Source organism: Sminthopsis crassicaudata, chromosome 4 (assembly GCF_048593235.1).
Source record: "Sminthopsis crassicaudata isolate SCR6 chromosome 4, ASM4859323v1, whole genome shotgun sequence".
NCBI lineage: Eukaryota > Metazoa > Chordata > Mammalia > Dasyuromorphia > Dasyuridae > Sminthopsis > Sminthopsis crassicaudata.
In genome coordinates this window covers 347096566-347117158 of record NC_133620.1, presented here as the reverse complement: position 1 = coordinate 347117158, position 20593 = coordinate 347096566, and the positions used below count along the sequence as shown (strand labels likewise).

Sequence of the window (20593 nt, the reverse complement as noted above, 5' to 3'; positions counted from 1 at the left end):
TCAGGTTAGTGATTACTGTTAGTACAAAAGTTTTTTTTTTTTTAATTTAATTCTCTTTACTTTCTTTCCCCTGCCAAATCATAATAAGATTACATATATAATTCTCAAAATTAAATATGCCTTCCTTGTTACTAACATGTCTGTTGGTGTTTCCCCCTGCATCAAGATAAAAATTGATTCTGTAAGGGAAATTGGAACTCTCTTCAAGTCTTTACTTAGACTAGGTAACTCCTAAGATTCTGAATTATATTTTTTATTATTAATTTTGGACTAGGAACTCTCCAGGTATGGCATTTCATTAGTACCAAGTACAGTAAAGGGATGGAGCACACACTCTCAATTTTATTTTGAGGTAGATGGATACATGGGTAACTGTCTTTTCCCTATACCCACAGAGCAATCATGAAGTTGAATGGTCACCAGCTGGAGAACCACTCACTAAAGGTCTCCTACATCCCAGATGAGCAGATGGCTCAGGGTCCTGAGAATGGTCGCCGGGGTGGCTTTAATTCCAGAGGTCAGCCCCGCCAGGGCTCACCTGTGGTGGCAGGTGCTCCCTCCAAACAACAGCCAGTTGACATTCCCCTGAGGCTCCTGGTACCCACTCAGTATGTGGGTGCCATCATTGGCAAGGAAGGAGCTACCATCCGTAACATTACTAAACAGACCCAGTCTAAGTGAGTATACATATGATTGGACATTTGGATATGGATATAGAAAGAATAATGACTAAAAATCCTGCATAGTATTGGGGTTAGGGGAGAAAGTAAAAGGGATGGGTATTACAGATCTGATTCCTCATTTCCAAGAAGTTAATTCAGTTACACTGATATATTGCATCTTCCTCTTTGGAGGGCTAGGGTTTTCCAATCCCATTCCTCATTATATAAATCAGATGGGGAGGAAGGAATTTGTTGGGGCTGGTGACAAGCAATGACTGGGTAAGGATATGCACCATCTCCTAAGATATCACTCCCTGTGCTGGTCAGCTTTAAATTTGGCTTTGTACCCATTTAGGGACTTCATTTTCTGGATCAAGTATAAGAACTAGCTCTTAGCTGGGAGAATATAATAATTTCTTACTTTACCTCAGAATTGATGTTCACCGAAAGGAGAATGCTGGAGCAGCCGAGAAGGCCATCAGCGTTCATTCTACTCCAGAAGGGTGCTCTTCTGCTTGCAAGATGATTCTGGAAATCATGCAGAAAGAAGCAAAAGATACCAAGACGTAAGTCTTACTCTTGCTTTTCATTTCCCAAACCAGTGTCCATTAACCCTGATCTATGATGCAGATCATTCCTGTGCACTTGTAGAGTGTCATTTCTAGCTGTTTAATATTCTTTAATTCAGGTACCATAGGCTTCTTCTCCCCCTCCCCCCTCCATGCAGTTAATTGAAAGATACTCCCTTTGTTTCTATGTTATCATGAAGAGTAATGAAAATGCTGACTATTTTAGTATATGTTGGACTTTTGTTTCTGTTGTTGACCAGTTGAACCACTGGGTCCGAGAGGATGTTCAAGTCACTTTTTTGTGTTAATTCCATAGAACAAGTCAGTTGGTCAGCAAATTTTATGAAGCTGTCAGGTACTTTTCTAAGCCTTGGAGATACAAAGAAAAAAGAGTATACAATCTAATAGTGCAAACAGCATGAAAGCAATTACATACAAAGAAAGACAAATATAGGGTAAATTGGAGATAATCAGGAGAACAAAAACATTAGCATTAAAAAGGAGTAGGAAAGACTTCTTGAGGAAAGCAGGATTTTAGTTGAGACCAAGAGGAAGCCAGGCATGGTGGACAGTTAGTGGAAAAGTATGGAGCAAGGAGATTGTCTTGTTCAAAGAACATAAGTCCAGTATAATTACAGAATATATGTAAAGGAATAAAGTGTAAGAAGATTGGAAATGTAGGAATGGCCAGGTCATAAAGGATTTTGAACATGCCAAACAAGATTTTATATTTGTCTTTGAACTAATAGCGAAGTTTGAAAAGGGAGAGAATTTGAGGGGGAAAAGGATGAGTTCAGCTTTGGAACTGTGTTTAAGATGTTGAAGTGTCCACTATGTAGTTTGGAGGTTAGGAGAGAGGTTAAGCATAGAAATAGTATTTAAAACCATGGGAACTGATGAAATCACCAAATAAGGGAGAAGAAGGGCCCAGGGCCCAAGATCCCTCTGGTTAGCAAGCTTTTCCTTGATGAAGACTCAGCAAAGAACACTGAGAAGAGGAGGAGAATCAAGAGAGAATAATGTCACAAAGTTGAGAAGAGAGTATCAAGAAAGAGAAGGATGATCCATGGTGTCAAAGTCTGCAGAGAAATCAAGGAGGATGAGGATTGAAAAAAGACCATAAAAGGCCACTGTCTTTTGCAATTAAGAGATCACTGGTAACTTTGGAGAAAATAGTTGCAGTTGATTGATGGAGGTCTGAAGTTAGACTTAAAAAATTGAGAAATGAGAAAAAAGGAAGTAGAGGTAGTAAATGTACATGACCTCAAGGGTTTAATTACAAAAGGGAGAAGAGATGTGGGATAAATAGCTAGTCGGGATGGTATGTTTTTTTTGAGGTTGGGGATATGGACATGCTGTTAGGCAGTAGGAATAAGTGAGATGATGAGTAAATGAGGAATGAGAAAGGCATCAATCTATTGGAGAAGACAGGCTGGAATGGTTTCCTTTGGCGAGGAGAAAGGTCATCTAATGACATGGGGTGAAGGAAGAGATAGTGGGGGAAGGCATTTGGACATGAGATATGAGAAGAGGGAGATCTCTTTTTTTCCCTCCAATTAATTAGGAGGCAAAGTTCTTAGCTGAGAGGATGGTAAGAAAGGTAAGTATGAGAAGTTTGAAGAAGAATAGAAAGGTTTTGAGAGAATCACTGTGGTGAGTGGAATAATGAATCAAATAGGGAGGTTTGAAAGGATTGCCTTTCTGTAATGAAGGCCTGCTGAGGTTATATAGGGACCCATTCACCACATAGTTTTTCCAATAGAAGTAGAACAACACTGATGGGAGACAGAGGACCTGGGTTCAGATTCTGTCTCCAACCTTTATTGTACTTGTGTTGTATGAGCTTGATGAAATTAATTACTTCATCTTCCTCAGTCTTAACTTTCTTATGCAAAATGCAAGGGTTGAATTCAATGTCAGGTTGAAAGCATCTAGTTCTACATCATTATTATTAGTCATGTTTGCCAATCACCATGTTTTCATGTAGTCATTTGTAGTTTATAATTCTTCTTGAAGATTGTTCATATCTTTTGATGACTTGTCTTTTGGAGAATGAAATATTTGTATCAAATCCCAGTATATTCTGAATATCAGATTTGACAGTTATTTCTCAATGAAGTCAATATTTTTTCTCTTTTATTTCTGATTCTTTTATTTGTGCAAGGCTTTTAAATTTTGTATTGCCAAAATAGCCTTTTATCTTATCGTCTTTGTTATCCTTTTATTTTCAGCTGCCCTAAATTCAATTCTTTCTCTCTACTAATGCTTTTTTATACAAGGTTATTCAATTAAGTAGACATTTAGTGTATCCTTTATGCAAAATGCTGTGCATACCAAGTCATAAATGAATCAGTACTGAACTCAAGAAATATAATATTCTCAGACTCATGCTAATTGTGTGACCCTGGAAAACTCCTGTAACTTTTCTGAGCCTCAGTTTCTTCTTTTATAAAATAAGAATTGTAAGCAGTTAGATAACAATCTTGTCGAATCAAATGATGTAACATATATAAAGCATTTTGCCAATGGTCAGTTGTGATATAAATGCGAGTTGTTAATGTTCTAATTGAGGATAAAAAGAGATTGAAACATAGAGCTCTAGAAAGATTTGAGGAGGAAAAAAATACTTTCACTTGGAAGATATTAGTGACGGGAGAAGGAAACTGTGTTCCCTTTTGATCTGTGATTCCTTTTTGAGTCTCTCCCCTTCTACTAGGTAAGTTATCTTTTGGGGATGCCAGACCCTTTGATTTAATTAGAAATCCTGGTCAAAAAGCATCCCCTTGAAGTGTTGTTAATTCCAATAGGAGATCTGGGCCAGATACTGACAAGCATCTAGGCTTGGAACCTTGGCTTCCTGAAGTCTCAAGACTCCTTTTAAAGGGCATTTTCTAAAATCAGTCTTTGCAGAATGCCCAAGCAGCTTGCTCAGCTGCTGGAACCCTGCCCACTGAGAAGACATTCTCTTCTCTGTGCCAGACTCCATTTCCCTAATAGGACTTTGCCACTATGGAAGTCAGTCTTTTAGCAAAAATGGCTTCCTATCCAACAATAAACTTTCATTTTTGCCAATTAATAATCCGGGAATTTCATGAATTCTTTCATGAAGAACCTTTGCGCTGACCATAAGGTAATTTTAACAACTCTCTGACTGCTGCTAACCTCATCATTAGGAGAGAGTCTATGGGAAAGATTGTTTGTGAATTGAGCCTTGAAGATGTGAGCAAATAAATAGTTTGGCGATCATGACCTAGTCTCACTGTTGGGTTATGTGGGACTCATATCATTGAACTAGTAGTTAAAATCACCTATGTGCTGTTCCTTCATCCCCCATTAGAATATGAGCAAACATTGCTTTATTTTTCAATTTGTATCTCCAGCATTTTGCACATTTTGTTGTTTAGTCATTTTGATTTTGTCTGACTCTCCATGCGCCTATTTTAGTAAATTGTAAAGTAAATGGGAAAATATTTGAGGTTTTCTTGGTAAAATGCTACAGTAGTTTGCCATTTCCTTCTCCAACTTTTATTCATTTACATATATATGTACATATATATATAGATAGCTAGATAGATAAGGAAGTTGGGGTTAAGTGACTTGGGTCATTTGGAGTCACACAATCAGTGCCTGAGGCCAGATTTGAATTCAGGAATTCTATCTTTCCTCCAAGATGGGCACTCCATCTACTATGCCACCTAGCAGCATATAATAAATGTTAATGCCTTTTCATTCATTATTCATTCTTTTTTCTCTCAAGAGCTGATGAGGTTCCCTTGAAGATTCTGGCTCACAATAATTTTGTGGGACGTCTAATTGGCAAAGAAGGACGAAACCTGAAAAAAGTGGAACAGGATACAGAGACCAAAATCACCATTTCTTCGTAAGACTTTTTCATTGCTTTTAACATAAATAGAGAAATAAAAGGGTTGTATTAGTCATAGCCCTTGAGGATGTATCTCCCTCAGTTCTTTGTACATAGTTTTCTGGTTATAGATAGTATTTGTTCATTTTAGGGGGAGAGCTTATATTTGTGTATCTAATAGCTGAAGTTTTTCCAATGTAACTACTGTGTTTAGAGTTAGTTGTGGGACTTGGGAACACATTCTTTAAAGCAGAGCTTCTTTTTTAAAAAGTTTATTGTACTAAATATGAAATAAGAAAAAAAGAATAAAAAAAAGACAGAAAAGAAAAATAAAAAACAAACAAAACAAAATTGAACATTATCATGTGCCCAGCAGACCTAAAGCAGGGCTTCTTAAACTTTTTCCACTTGTCACCCCTTTTCACCTGAGAAATTTTTATATGACCAGATGCATATAAGGTGTATAAAATAGGTATTCAAATCAATGCTGATAATAAATCATCATTTAACAACCCCTGTATTCAATTAGGAGACCCCAAGTGAGGTTTTGAACTACAGTTTAAGAAGCTGGGATGTAAAAGACAATCAGAATGTTGAAGAAATTAAAAACCAAGCAGTATTAGTCAAAAGAGGGGAAGTATGTTGTGTTGACCTTGAGAGATAGGACAAGCTGTTTGCCTTAAGAGTTATAATGTATAATACTACTTTTTTTTTTAATTTTGGAGCTTATGTATGAGAAATACTTTTTAAAGTTTTATTTTCTTGACTTCTCTCCTCAGGTTGCAGGATTTGACCCTTTACAATCCTGAAAGGACCATTACAGTTAAGGGCTCTATTGAGAACTGCTGTAAAGCTGAGCAGGAGATTATGAAGAAAGTTCGGGAGGCCTATGAGAATGATGTTGCAGCCATGAGTGTGAGTAGTTAGAGGAATAAAATGAATATGTTGTAAATCCACCCCCTTCCCTATTCCCCTTCCAGTTTTTTGCCCATCTATAACTCTTGTGTGAGGGATAGAGAGAAATCAGTTCTCTGGTAAAATCTTTTCCAACTTTTTAAATCATTGGAAGCTGGGGGATGAGCTTGCAGGTTGTGTGATGGGTTAAATAAAGTTTTTGAACTTAGGAGAGAGGTATCCTGTAAATTCTGGTAATAAACTCCTTGAAAAGCAGTATACTATAGTTGGGTAAAGGGTTAGTCTTAGAGTCAAAAGATCCAGGATATGTTCCATGGGCAATCCTTAGAACTCTTCAAAGGGAAACCTTTTTCCCTACAAGAAGAAAAAAAAAAGGGAACAAAACCAGACATTACACATATACGCATGTATATATGCACAGACACACAGATCTACATATGTGTATAGTTACATGTGTATGTATATGTGCATGCACACAACATATTCCCTTGGATTCTGAATTTGAAGTGCTTGGAGAGTTAATTATATGAAGTTTAAAGAGGTAGTATGACATAGTGGGTAATACTGACCTTGAAACCAAGTAGACCTGGGCAAAAAATACCCTCCAGCACAGACTAGCTATGAGTTGCAGAATCTCCTGATCTGTTCCTCTGCTGGAAATTTTAGATGTTAATGAAATAACCCAATCCCCACTTTTTCTTTCTTGTGATTTCTCATTTATGTTCTTTCTGATGAGTTTGCTTATGGTCAAAACCCAGCACCCATGAAAATAAGTGTAATTGCCTTAAGGGTCAGTTGGTCTCAGAAATGGGAAAATTCTGTTGCCTAGTCAGAGCCATTTCCCAGACATGCAGCAGTTAGTTACAAAGCAGTGACGAAGGGGTGTGTGAATGTGCCTGGCCTTGTATTGCCCATAGTTATTTTTGGAATTGTGTTGCATTTATGTTTTATTAGGAGGAAATTTTTTCAATGTCTTTAAGTATTTTATAGAGTACTATAAGTGAGTAGAGCATAGATCTGGAGATCAAAGGAACCTCATTTTACAGATGAGGAAATGGAAACCTAGGGAAGTTGCAAAAGATGTAAGCAGCAGAGCTGAGATTCAAATTCACCCCTTTGACTCAATGGCTCTGTGTTTATATTTGTCTATGTGGTCTGGTTAGACTGTGGGTATTTATAAAAGGGATGAATGTTTTTATAATTTGATATGTGTAAGAAAAAATATCTAGGCAGATTTATGAAAGTGTGGACATCCTTTAGTAATCATAATACGGTCTCTTTTGGAAATCTGCCAGAAAGTGGCCAGGCTTATTTGGGTATAGGGGAGAAAAGGACCAGTTAAACTACTACTGACATACAAAAGGAACTGTGTTAATTGCTTCTTTTTCACCATTTCTTCTTCAGCTACAATCTCATTTGATCCCTGGCCTCAACTTGGCTGCTGTGGGCCTCTTCCCAGCCTCATCCAGTGCTGTTCCTCCACCTCCAAGCAGTGTCTCAGGAGCTGCCCCCTATAGCTCCTTCATGGTAGGTAGAAGAAGTATTTTCAAGGGACCCTTCTTCGAAGGTCTTAAAGGGCTAAATCTTTCTTTATGGACACTCAACCTGGGAATTTTCCAAGTAGTGTTTGGGGGGGTGGGCCAGCACTCTGCTATAGTAGGAACCCTTTTATATGGCAGCATTCTCCATAATCTTTATCTATACTTTTCTAATGTCAGTCTAATGTCTGGAATTTCCTATCTTCACTGGCCATGTTGAAGGCATAAGGAAACTGATGCCTCCTGGCCAGTCCAGTTAGTTACTAGGAATGGGGATGCTGGAGGAAGAAGAGGAGTTGGGGCGGGGTGTGTGGGGGAGGGATATATATATATATCTTTTCCCAGCCTGGTTTGGTGACGGAGTGACTTTAGAGCATTAGCAGGTCCTCTAGGTTCTGTCTCTTGTCTTACTTAACAGCAGGCCCCAGAGCAGGAGATGGTGCAGGTATTCATCCCTGCTCAGGCAGTGGGTGCCATCATTGGCAAGAAGGGGCAGCACATTAAACAGCTCTCAAGGTTTGCCAGCGCCTCCATCAAGGTGAGTTGCTCATTTTTTTCTATTTTGGGGCAGGAGTTCATCCCATTTCACTTTAACCCTCCTTTAGGTACTTCCAATTTTGGGAATTTCTATTCATTTATACTCAGTCCCTTCTTGAGGCAAATAGAGCCTCTTGCTTGTACTCTGAACTTAAAAATTTTTTCACCTGTGTTTTGAGGGCCATATTGGAGAAATGGATTCCTTTAACAAAGGAGCATCAGTTTGGTCAGAAACATTTAATACATTATAGAAGAATCAAAGGGTCATCAAGTCCCAATTAGTATCGTAATAGGAATCATTATGATATAGCCCATAAAGACCTCTCATTGCTTAATGGGGGAAGAGAAATCAGTGTTCACCTCATTCATACTTTTGCTTGTAGACAAAATCCTATCTGACTAGCTCTTGGAAGCTTTAGGGTGAGAATGGATAGCATCCTAATTGGGACAATCTCCTTCTATCAAGATTTGAAATCGCATTGATATAAGCTTTTCAATAGTTATGCCAGAAAGGCTAGTTTGTCTCTCTCTATAATAGATTTGCTAATGGAAATAATAATTTGGCGATTGATAAAGTTAGCTTTTTTTAAGTTTATCCTTTCCCTTTAAGGAGGATAAGGGTATTTTTAGTTGTTTCTTTGACTTGTCTGTTTGGGTTTTCAGATTGCTCCCCCAGAAACCCCGGATTCTAAAGTTCGGATGGTCATCATCACTGGACCCCCGGAGGCTCAATTTAAGGTATTTTCATTTCAGTTTTTGTGGAAGAAACGAGTTTGGGGTTGTTCAGGAGGGAGTCTGTATTGTTTTTAGTTCTCAATTTATCTGCCAATTACTTGCCAAATTGTTAGGCTTTATCTATCAGGCCACAGGGTAACAAGGTTTGCTGCTTTATTTTTTCTTGTCATCTTCAAAATCATTATATTCTAATCTCCCTTTCTCTAATCTCTTACAGCCAAAATAGGAATCTCTTCCTCCTTATCATTGGATTTTGTTCTCACCTCTCCCTTCTCTTTTTGGCTTCCAGGGAAAGTAGGAATTAGCCTACCCTTAAGTGTTAGAGCAGAACAGGCTGGATTGAGAGTTGAGCAGCTTTCCAGGTCCTCCTGAATCAAGTCTTCATCAAATTGCTTGTGATTTGGTTTGAGAGGGTCACTGTTTATATTCTTGATTCATTCCCAAATGTAATAGAACTCATTCTTCAATTTTCCTATCTTCTTTCTTGTTCTTCTGTGGTAGTATAGATCATGGGAAAATTGTAGGGCATCTCTAGCCAACAGAGTGAGAATAAAGAGAAACAGATTTCCCAGGTCATGTTCCTTACTCTGTCTCACTCAACCTAAATGATTTCTACCAAACCCATTATAGTTGGGTAGGTGGTTACCCTGGTCTAGGAAGAGGCTAGAGAGTATAGAGACAGTTACAGCTAACTTGTCCATTTAGTTGTTCCCTCTCCCACTTTTTTCCTTGGGGATAAGAAATTCAGCACTTTAGATCCTTCGTTTTTGCCCAAGGAGGACTTTAGCTTGACCTTTACTTATTTTCCTAGGCTCAAGGAAGAATCTATGGAAAGCTCAAGGAGGAGAACTTTTTTGGTCCTAAGGAAGAGGTAAAACTGGAAACCCACATCAGGGTGCCTGCATCAGCAGCTGGCAGAGTCATCGGCAAAGGTGGCAAAACTGTGAGTTATAGAAAGTGGAGGTTGTGGGGGGAGTCAGAGGTGATGGGGAGTTTCTAATCTCATCACCCAATTGCATGACAAAGTGGAAAGAATGAGGGACTGGACTTGGAGTCAGAATACTTGAATTAAAATGTAGACTACTATGAGCCACTTAACTGTCTCTCAGTTTCTTTACCTATAAAATGGGGAGTGGAAAGAACTAAGTGATAACTATGTGGACTTAATCTCTGTTTCTCACACTCCACAATTCAGATCCTAAGTTTCACTGAACAGACATTTGACTTCCTTGCTCAGCCATCTGACTCTGATGAATATATGTCTCAGCCCCATTTGATCTCCTCTCTCCTGCTTCTTACCTTTTGACTCTGCTCTCTCTTTATTCTTTAATTCTGATAGGGCTTCATTCTTGCCTCTAACTTGTAGCGCTCTTATTCCACTAAATAATCTGCCCTTGCCTTCCCAACCGTCCCCCCCCCTTTTTTTTTATCTAGGTCAATGAGCTGCAGAACTTGACAGCAGCTGAAGTTGTGGTGCCCAGAGATCAGACTCCTGATGAAAATGAGCAAGTCATTGTCAAGATCATTGGACACTTCTATGCTAGCCAGGTAAGAAGTTTGGGAGGGAGTCACTTTACTCAGTTTTCCTTAGTTTTTTATCTGTAAAATGAGTTGGAGAAAGAAATAGCAAATCCTTCCTGCATCTTTTCTAAGAAAATCCTCAAAAGGGGGTTGTGAAGAGTTAAGCACAATTGAAATGACTCAACAACAGAAACAAAAAAATTAATTTTAATAACCATTTTTTATTTTCTTTTTCCCCTTTATTAATTGTTTTATTTTTCTGGTTATACATGTATATTAATTTTTAAAATACATGTTTATTTATGAATCATGTTGGGAAAGAAAAATCAGAACAAAAGGGAAAAGCCATGGGAGAAAAATTAAAAAACAGAAAAAAGAATGAACATAGCATGTGTTGATTTACATTCAATCTCCATAGTTCTTTTTCTGGATACAGATGGTATTTTCTACCCAAAGTTTATTGGCATTGCCTTGGATTTAATAACCCTTTCAAGTTTGAAAAGTGTTTCACATGTTTGCTCATTTGAATCCCATAGTGACCCTGAGTGTTATTGGTTAAAAAACAAACCAAAAAAAAGTCTGAGGCTGCATTTGAACTCATCTTCCTGATTCCAGGCCATCCAGTGTTCTATCCACTGGGCTACCTACCTGCCCACCACTAGCATTTAGGAGGATCAGAAATACTTGTCATAGAGGAGAGATTTTAACTAGCACTTGAAGGAAGGCAGGAAGTAGAGGTGATGTATTCTAGGTATGGGGAAGTCGAGGGAAATGGTGGGCTTTGGAGATGGAGAGTTTTAATTAAGTTAAAACATGTCAGTTAAGATGTCAGGTTAATTTGACAGTGAAATGGGGGAAACTTAAGATTGAGAAGCCAATTAATAGCTACTGAGTAGCCTGGATGTGGGGGCAGCTCGGTGGGCAGCACAGGGGACATATATCAGTTCTTGAGCCAGAAGAACCTGCTTTAATATCCAGCCTCAGATGCTTTTGAGCTTCTCGAACTCTGCTTTGTTCTTAAATCACGATGCTGCCTTTGATGTGGGCACGCCATACTGGGTAGTTCTGTGCCAGTGTCTCCCATGTCTCCCATTCAATTCCAGAGTTCTTCAGAGAGACGTTGAGAGTGTCCTTGTATTGCTTCTTCTGCCCCCTGCATGAGTTCTCTCAAAAATAGTTTTTGAGGAAAATGTACATTTGTTATTTACTAGTTCAGACTTTTACTAGTTGTGTGAGCTATCTGCGTGATCCTGGACAAGTCACTTAACCTTAGTTACCTCCCTCAACACCTTCAAAAAAGAAATAACCTAAGTGTGAAGAGGGGAGGGCTGGTACAAGTGTGGTAACAGCTTCAGGAGAGAAGGGGCTCTGGCGTATATGAGATATGGGCACAAAAGTAAAATACCTTGGCAACATTATATGGATGGGAGAGGAGGATAGGTGTGACACACATTGCTTGTAATCCTGGATGATGTGGAGGCTGGTGGTGTCCTTGGCAATAATGGAGAAATTCAGAAGTGAGAAAGGGGAGAGATGGGTATGGAAAGCTAATGAGTTCAGTTTTGGATTTGTTGAGTTTAAAATGTCTATAAGACATTCAGTTTGAAGTGTCTATTGGGAAACTGGAGATGAGAATCTACAGGGTAGGAGATAGGTGTGAGATAAACTGATCTGAGAATAATCATCATAGAGATAAATGACTGAATCCATGGAGATCACCAAGTGGGAAAAGAGAGCCCAAGTCAGAGCCCTTGGAATCACCTGCTTTTAGGGCCTGACATGGAGGGAAGGTATCCAGCAAAGGACTGAACAAGATAAGTAGGCCAGGTAGAAGGAGAACCAGAAAGGAGTAGTGTTGATGGATCCTAGAGAGAAGAGGGTGATTTGAGTGTCAATAAATAAACTGATGGCACCATCTAACAATATATAATATCATCCCTGCCTATAAGTTCCTTAAGTATTTGGTTTTATAAAATGAGTTTGTACCTTCTCTTGAATTCAAGAGGTTTGAAATGCTAGCGAATGAGCTGACAGACTTGGAGACTGGGGATGGTTCATTCCCTTCTTCCAGCTGTGATTTTCTTTGTTATGGTTAAATGACTTACTGAGGGTCCCACACCTAGTAAGTATTGAGTGTATAAGGCCAGATTTGAATTCGAGTCCTCCTGACTCTAAGGCTGGTGCTTGATCCACTGCCCCATCAGTTGTGGTTGTCTTCAGAAGCTTGTGTGTCTGAGTCTGAGCTCCCGACACCCCTCTAACACTGTCTCATTTTTATTCTTTTTTTCCTCTGGACAGATGGCCCAGCGCAAGATCCGAGACATCCTTGCTCAGGTGAAGCAACAGCACCAGAAGGGACAGAATAACCAGACCCAGCCACGGAGGAAATGATCTGCCTCCTACTCTCTTGGCCCAGGACAGAAAAAGTAGAAATTAAAAGAGAGCAGCAAGCTTAAGAATGAGTGGGAATCAGGGAGGATTGAATCAGAATTTTCCACCCTTTAAAACATGTTTCAATAAGGAAGGCTGATTATTCTAAAAGATCAAACCAATTGGCTCAAACCTATTGTTTGCCCTTCCCCTGGGCATTCCTCTTCCAAATTTATAGCTCAGTGACAATTGCTTTTAAATGTGGATTACATTCAAGCTCTTGTTCTCCTACATCAGGGAAAGAAATATAAATATCCCTTTTTGAATATCCCAAATATGAATGCCCCATATTGAGGAGGGGGAACCTCTTGGAAAGGTCATTTGCTTTTGAAAACAATAACCCCAAACCTTACCTCTCATTTGACAAAAGTATTCTGATCCTCATTCCTCAGTGGACTATGTTTAGTCAGGTTGGTTTCATCTTTCTTGTAATGGGAAAAAGGAACCCTTGATGGATATTGTCCATAGCCCTAGGTATCTCACTATTGCTCTAAAGGGAGAGTCCATTATCCCAGGGAATAGAATATAACCATTCTTACCCTTTAAACTCAAAAGAATGGGGAAAAACACTTTGAATTACAATGATCCACATTTAAAAGAGTCATTTGGGCTTGATCTGAAGCAGGTAATTCTGGGGAGAAATCTTTTCCAACCCTTATTAGGGTTTTCCCTCATGAAACTCCCTGTCTACTACATGGATCCACATATGTGGTGCTGTGTCCATGATAGGGGTCAAGCTGCCATCCCTGATTCCCATCACTCTTAGGCTGATTTTATATTTTTAAAAGTCTGTTTTAATAATTGGATGTGAGAATCAAGAAGGGGAATGTTCCCCTTGGCAAAGCCTCAGCTCCATTGAGGACCTGGGTAATCCTGTGGTGCTTCCCACTCCTAGCCCTTGTGGTTGGGATGAGATGATATCAAGTCTCTCCTCTGGTATCAGGGGAGCAAACAAAGCTTTGGGGAGCACTGACTGGTCTTGGGAAAGCTCATGGAAAATGAGGAGATGTGTAGTCCCTCTTCTTCCCTCTCTGAGGATGGGACTTTGACTTCTATTTACCCTGAGCTCCATAGAAATGTTAAGTCCATTAACTAGCAAGTGTTCCTCAACAATCAGCCCATCAGAAAGGGAGGCTGCTGTTCCTATTTTCTCCTGATGGATTATTTGTGTGATTGTAAGCTTATGCCTTCCCTGGCTGCTGTTGGCCCAAAGAAAAGGTGCTAAAAAAACAATAATAATAGTCTAATACCTTGGGAACCAAAGGGTGAATCAAAGATAAATTCACTTTCCCAGGTTTAACAGACATGGGTTTGGAAACACTGACAAGGCCAAAGGAAGGCAGCAGCTGTCAGTTTCATTTAGACCCATCATTATGTGGTGGAGGAAATGACCAACTTGGGTACCATCTAATTAGCTGATTGTTGCTGGACACCAAGCTGGGTGATGAACTTTATGACACCCTGGAAAATGCTGTCGTGTGTGTTGGGAAGAGAGGAAGGTCTGTGCATATGTGGGAAAGCCACATGCATGAAATTACCTTCCTTCCCACCTTGCAACAAAACCCAAGATGTGGGTGGAGTCAGGTGATGCTGTGTGTGATAGTAAAACTACCTCAAGGTATGAAGTTACCTCAGCAATTGTCCCCAACCCCCCCCCCTTTTTTTTTTCTTTTTTTCTTTTTGTTCCCTTTTTCCCTTTTTTTTTTCTTATTTTGGCTTGCTGATATTTTATATAAGAGAGAAAAACAAAAAAGCAAAAGAAGCTGATAGTCTTGAATATTTTATTTTTTTAATGAAAAAAAAAAGAAGAAAGTTACGTTTCATAAATTTCTTATACATGAGCCAGTCACCAGATAGGAACTCTGTATGGAGAACAGGCCTAGTGGGAGAAAGACTGCTGGAATTTTCCTGGGGCAGAGCTAGGGAAAATATTGAAAGTAGTGTGGGATTAAATTGCTCCACTTCTATTTTGACTTTGAGTCCAAAAATTGTTTGCCCCAGCTGGAGAAACTTTGCCTATCTGGCTCTTTGCCCAAATTCTGGGAAATAAAATGAAATGTGCTATAGAAGGTCTACAGTGACCCTCATCAAAATCAGCACGTCTAGTAGCCCACCACTTTTGCCCCCCTCCCCCCACTCTTCATTTTCCTTGGTCAAAGACTCTTCCAGCTGGTTTTCCCCCACTTGTGGCACTGTTGAAATATTTTGCAAATATTGCCTCTGTTTTATTGAGGAAAAAAAAAAAATCAAAAGTGGAACAAACCAACCCTCTAAAAATTCCCCCAGTTTATCTGTGTCTAAAATTTGGGAGCCAAGACTTTATGCACAGAAGAAAAACAAAACATAGGGTTGACCCATCTGCCCCAAAGAGAGGCCTACCTGGTTTTTCATTATAGTTGCATTGTCTTTGTTCTTTTTGACCCAATTCCATCTTTGCTGCTCCTTTCACTTTCGACCTGTAGGGACAAACAGAAACCATTGCCTGTTCCCAGAGTCCCTCGCCTCCTTTTCATTGGAATGGTCAGATTTTAAACATGGAACCTGGCTTGGAGCATTTTTGGTCTTTAGGTTGGCAATTTTTGAAACTTAGCCATTACGAATTTACCCCACCTTATCAGGCCTCTTTCCAAGCTTCCACATCCATCTCTTCCTAAGAGATGAAACAAACAGCATTTTGAGACAGATAAGGCCAGTGTAATTTAGCTCCCTGCCTATCCTAATAGCAAAAAGGGTCTCCCAATTTCTTTCAACCTCTGGCTCTACATACTTCCTCCTAATTGAAGCAGAAAACAGTTTATTCAGACATCGGCAGTTGATAATTTAAAGCCAATTTCCAGCAGCAAGCATGTTTTGATACCTGGTTCAGACTGTTTTATCAGAGAAAAAAATACCCCACAGTATATCTGACATCTTATTGTTGCAGCGTTCATTTTCCTTGGGATCCTATTCCCCTCACCTCCTCACCTCCGTCTCCCTTTTTTGCCAATCTTGGTGTCTTAGGGAGAGCAGAATGGGGACTTTGACTATAATACACTACTCACTTGAACTGAGTGAGACATACATTCAAAGGTAGCCTTAGTTTGCCTAGCAGGGAAATGGGGGGCGGGAGAAACTCCCGGGGAATATGAACTTTTGGTTATAGCAGAAGGTTTGCAAAGGGATCAGAGGCTCTGCTTTGGTGGGGTCTTCTTATTCCCATTGGCTAATTGTAGTTAGGGCTGTTCTTTTGCCCGCTCCCCATGGTGCCTTCACTTCCCTGTTGGTGAAGAAGAGAAAACAAACTGGCTAAAAGCACTTGGGAGACTTGGATGAAATGACTTGATAAAGGCGACTTTTTAAAAAGCCACTTCTGTGCTGAGATAGATACATATGTATTCTATATATTTTTAAGAAAGGACCATCTCTTCTCTTAGGATATTGTTTTTAATTCTTTGAATCCCATTGAAAAACAGAATGGTTTGATCCACTGACTTACTTTGAAGCTGCATCTGCCAATCCCATCCTTCCCATCTCTCACGAATCCCACCCATAGACCGATTTCCAAGGGTTCAACCCAAAGGTCTAAGGCTGGGTCCTTTTTTGGCTTGTGTATTCAACCCCTGTGAGATGCTCATCCTACCACCTCACAACTTCCTTATCCCATCAAAAAAAAAGAAAAAATAATCTTATTACTTCCCCTTCCCTGAACTCTCCACATATCAGGGAAACAGGAGCTTTTTCTTTGCTCCACTACCAAGCAGAACTGGTTCTGTGTGGCCATTTTCCTCTGTGCCAAAGACTGACAGAGAGAGTGACCATTTCTGGAAGAACGCATGAACTATTCCCCAGACCTATTCTCAGATCCCTTGGTATGCCTGTTGGAGAAGGGCTCTGGAAGAAGTAGGGTCTGGGATTGTGGATTGCTGAAAGATGAAGCAAAAGTTCCGTGGGGGACATGCTAGAGGAGCTTTTGCCACAAGTAGAGAGTTCAAAAGGGGGTCTACCTTAATGACTACCCCCCTCCTTATGGTCATTTGGCTCCTGGTTGCACTTTTGGGAATGACAGGGAGTTGAGGGCTCTGAAGATCTGAGCATTCCTGCCCAGCCACTTTGCTTCTTGCTTCACTGAAAAGCAAAGTGGAGGCAGTGTTGGTTAAGGGAAGAAGCTGAGGTTTGTAGGGGAGGGAAAAAAAATCTTGAGCACGAGAAACCTGGTTCCATTCCCTACTCTCCCATCAACTTCTTTCTCCTCATTCCCCCTCCTTCCCAGCCAACATAGCCCTCTGCCAAATGGGGGAACAGAAATGCTATTTAACTACCTCACCGAGCCTGATAGAAGAGTTGGGGGGAGGCTGTGAGAGAAGAGCCCAGAGCTCTCCCCTGATATCTTTGGGAATTAGCAACAGCTTCTCAGACTTCTACCTGACTTTCTACTCAGGTGGAAGCAGGAGAAGCCCTCACTTTCTCCCCCTCCATCTCCAGTGTTTTTCTGAGCTTTCTGATTCCCTTTCCCTCTTGCTCAGTTCACTCTGGGGTAAATATTCAAATGATAACAATTTAGTGTATTTCTAAGTACGAACTCAGGGGACAGGAAGCCTTTTTACCCAACAAGGCATCAGTAAATAACAAAAAGGTAGAAGAACCATCCCTCTGTTTGTAGGGGATAGACACAAGCCATTTTCCTCCCAGACACATCCATCCTTTAGATGCAGAATAATTATCCTGAACACAGACTAGGAATGACACCAGTTGAAGACTTCAGTTTCTTTCCTTCAGATACATAAGGCTTCTCATTTGGGTGCCCAGGAACAGGAAGGACGCCTCAAGACTGAAGATGGATTTGGAAGAGTGAGGGGAGTTTTGGAAGGGATGATGGCAAGAAACCAGATCCTTATCCCATTCCTCCCCACCTCTCCTCTGGCTTTTATTTAGCACCATCCCTGGGGCAAGATTTATTGGCAGCGCTATCCTGTAGGGCTGCCATGAGAGTATTGTTCCCAGAAGGATGAGACAAAGAAAAGAAACAAGACAGAATGTTTTTCTTAAGGAATAAGCAGGAAGCTCCTTATGAGCATGTAACCACAGGTGAGACTAGGAGTAAAAATGGACTAACTACCTCAATCCTTACAATAAGATTGGAAGGAAGAGCAGGGACTACGGATGAACGGGTGAACGGATCCACCCTCCCAGCTGCCTAGAGAACACCAGATGAGGCCCCAGCTCCATGTGATAACTTGGTAGGGTGGGAGTAGGGATTGGCAGGGCCACAGGAGCCCCTACTCACCCCCAGGAGATCTGGAGGCTGGACCAAGGGCACCACCATCACTACCACCACCTTCCTTGCTCTGGAGCCCCACCTTACTCTCACCTCCAGTTCTTCAACCTGTCTCCCATCTTGCTTTAAAAGAGGGATTGGCAGAGGGAGAGAAGCTTTGGTGGGGCTGAGATTGGGGCTTGACCTCTCACCTACCATTCACTCGGCCCAAAAGGTGGAAAGAGGGGAAGAGAGATTTCTTTGAAATTCCCTCAATCCCCCTGCCCTCAAATAACCCCTTTCTTAAGGGATCATTTTGCTCTGTGGGGAGAGGAGGTGGTGCAGGAACCCCCACCTGGGAGCTGAAGGGAACCCCTCCCCCTATCAGGCTCTCCTCGTCCTGAGGGAACTCCCTTTGGACAAATTCCCCTCCCCCCACACCCTCCAGTGGCCCTCCTAGAAAACCCATTTTGATTTAAAAAAAATCTACCTCTTAGCAAAACAATAGAAAAATTAGATAGTGGCAATTCCACAGACTGTAGGTTGGGGTGGGGGGAGGGATGGGGGAAAGATTTCTTTTTTCCAAAGAGAGAAAAAAATATTACCTTAAAAATACTTTCCAAAAATATAAAAACCAAAAAAAAAAAAAAAGAAAAAAGAAAAAAAAAGACATTTTCCAATATTCAATAGACTGTCTACATTCCCCCAGTAATTTTTTCCCCTCCCTTAAATACATTGCAATCTTCTGCAACTTTCCCCTCCCAGCCCCCACTCTGAAGATATTCGATTTCTGGGTACAGCATTCCCCAACTATCTACAGTGGATCCCACCCCTATCCTGTTGGCGGGCCTTGCTTGGGCTCTTTTCACTTCTCTCTCCCCAACACACCTGAGAATCAGGTCACCCCATAAAAGCCATTGCTTTGGAGGGCTCCACGCCTTACCCACCATTGCGCCTGTAAGGGGGGAGGAACTTTTTTTAATGTAATATTTTTTGTGTAGTAAAACTTTTCTTCGCAACTTCATGTATAGCAATGTAAACTAACTCTGGCAGGTAATACCTAAAAGAAATACCTGAATCCCCACTGGATTCTTCCACTTCATTTATGAAAAAATACACAATTCCTACAACCACCACTGATAACACCCTGGCCTTGGCAGAATATCACAGGCCGTGAACCATCCCTTCCCACCCCTACCCTCATAAATGCTCCATGTCATTGCTCCCTCCTCATTGGAGAAAAGGATTTTTAAGGGGTTGGGGGTGGAGTGGGGCTTGTAGTTTTGAATGTGTCTCAACTTAAGTGCTACCCTCTTTCTATGTGATTGTATTGCCTTGGGAAGTTGTACTTGACTGTAAATGACCTTTCTTTCTGATTGTACCCTCCCTATATCCTCTGCTTTAACCCTGTCCTTTACTCTGTCCTCTGGGGAGGCGGGGCAGCTGGTTCAGACTTTTGGAGTTTGTTCTTTTGATTTATGTGGGCTCCAGTTTTCTTTCCAGTGAAGGTTGTTTTAGCCACAAACCGCTTTACTCCACTGTTTCCATTTTAAAATAAAAAGAAACTTATACTGACAAACCACTGTCTATTTAGCATTCTGTTGGTTACTGACATCAGGTGAAAGGAGAGAGCAGGGTAAGTCTCATCATTTGATGGTCGGAATTCCAGATGTTCATTGGTTTTTTTTTTTAATTATCCAGATTCAGACACCTCTTTTTTTTTTTTTTTAATTGAAGCTTTTTATTTTCAAAACATACGCAAGGATGATTTTTTTCAACATTGACCCTTGCAAAACCTTGTGTTCCAGTTTCCCTCCCTTTCCCCCATTCCCTTCTCTAGATGGTAAGTAATCCAAGATATGTTAAATACCGTAACAAATATATGTAAATCCAACATAGGCATACATAGTTATACAATTATCTTGTTGCGTGAGAAAAAATCAGATCAACAAGGAAAAAAATGAGAAAGAAAATAAAGTTCAAGCAAACAACAATGAAAGGAGTGAAAATGCTATGTTGTCCACACTCAGTTCCCACATTCTCTCTCTGGATGTAGATGGCTCTCATCATCACAAGATCATCGGAACTGCAGGCATCTCTTTTACAGGTGAAGGGACAGATGAATGAATGACCAAACCAAATAAAACCAAAGGTAAAATAATCCAAAAGTGAACTTCTACTGCACACAATATTTTAGTTCCTGAAGAGTTCTCTGCGAATCAGTTATTGTGTGACCCTAAAGCACAACGGAGTGATTCTTTTAAAAAATTTTGTTTTATCGATTCCTTTTGATTACTTTAGTCATTTCTAAATCCTTCCCCTCCCCTTGTGAGTCTTCCCTTATAATAACAACCTAGTTGATCAAAACCAATTGCGTCTTCACCTCTTCTAGGGATCAAAATTGGTCATTACAATCCCAACATTAAAATAGTGACCCTTGTTTAATAATATTTTTCTGCTCTTCTCTATCTCCACATACACAGATCATTGAAACTTCATTAGGAGTCTCCAAGTTTGGAAGATCTTTCTCCTCTTCTTCCATTTCAATAAGTATCTAGTTGACAAATTCTGGAATTTTGCATCTTAATTTT

General features: G+C 40.3%; 1 protein-coding gene across 1 annotated transcript in view; it reads left to right on the top strand.

Moving 5' to 3' along the window:
• The window catches only part of IGF2BP1 (insulin like growth factor 2 mRNA binding protein 1), a 65773-nt gene extending 46192 nt beyond the window's left edge, over window positions 1-19581 (top strand). The window contains exons 6-15 of the mRNA XM_074261241.1: window positions 396-677; window positions 1094-1228; window positions 4989-5111; window positions 5873-6008; window positions 7413-7535; window positions 7965-8084; window positions 8747-8821; window positions 9630-9761; window positions 10253-10366; window positions 12638-19581. Of these exons, the coding sequence (XP_074117342.1) occupies window positions 396-677; window positions 1094-1228; window positions 4989-5111; window positions 5873-6008; window positions 7413-7535; window positions 7965-8084; window positions 8747-8821; window positions 9630-9761; window positions 10253-10366; window positions 12638-12730 (1333 nt within the window). The 3' untranslated portion in view covers window positions 12731-19581. The remainder of the gene's footprint in view (window positions 1-395; window positions 678-1093; window positions 1229-4988; window positions 5112-5872; window positions 6009-7412; window positions 7536-7964; window positions 8085-8746; window positions 8822-9629; window positions 9762-10252; window positions 10367-12637) is intronic.
• The last annotated feature ends 1012 nt before the right edge of the window (window positions 19582-20593 follow it).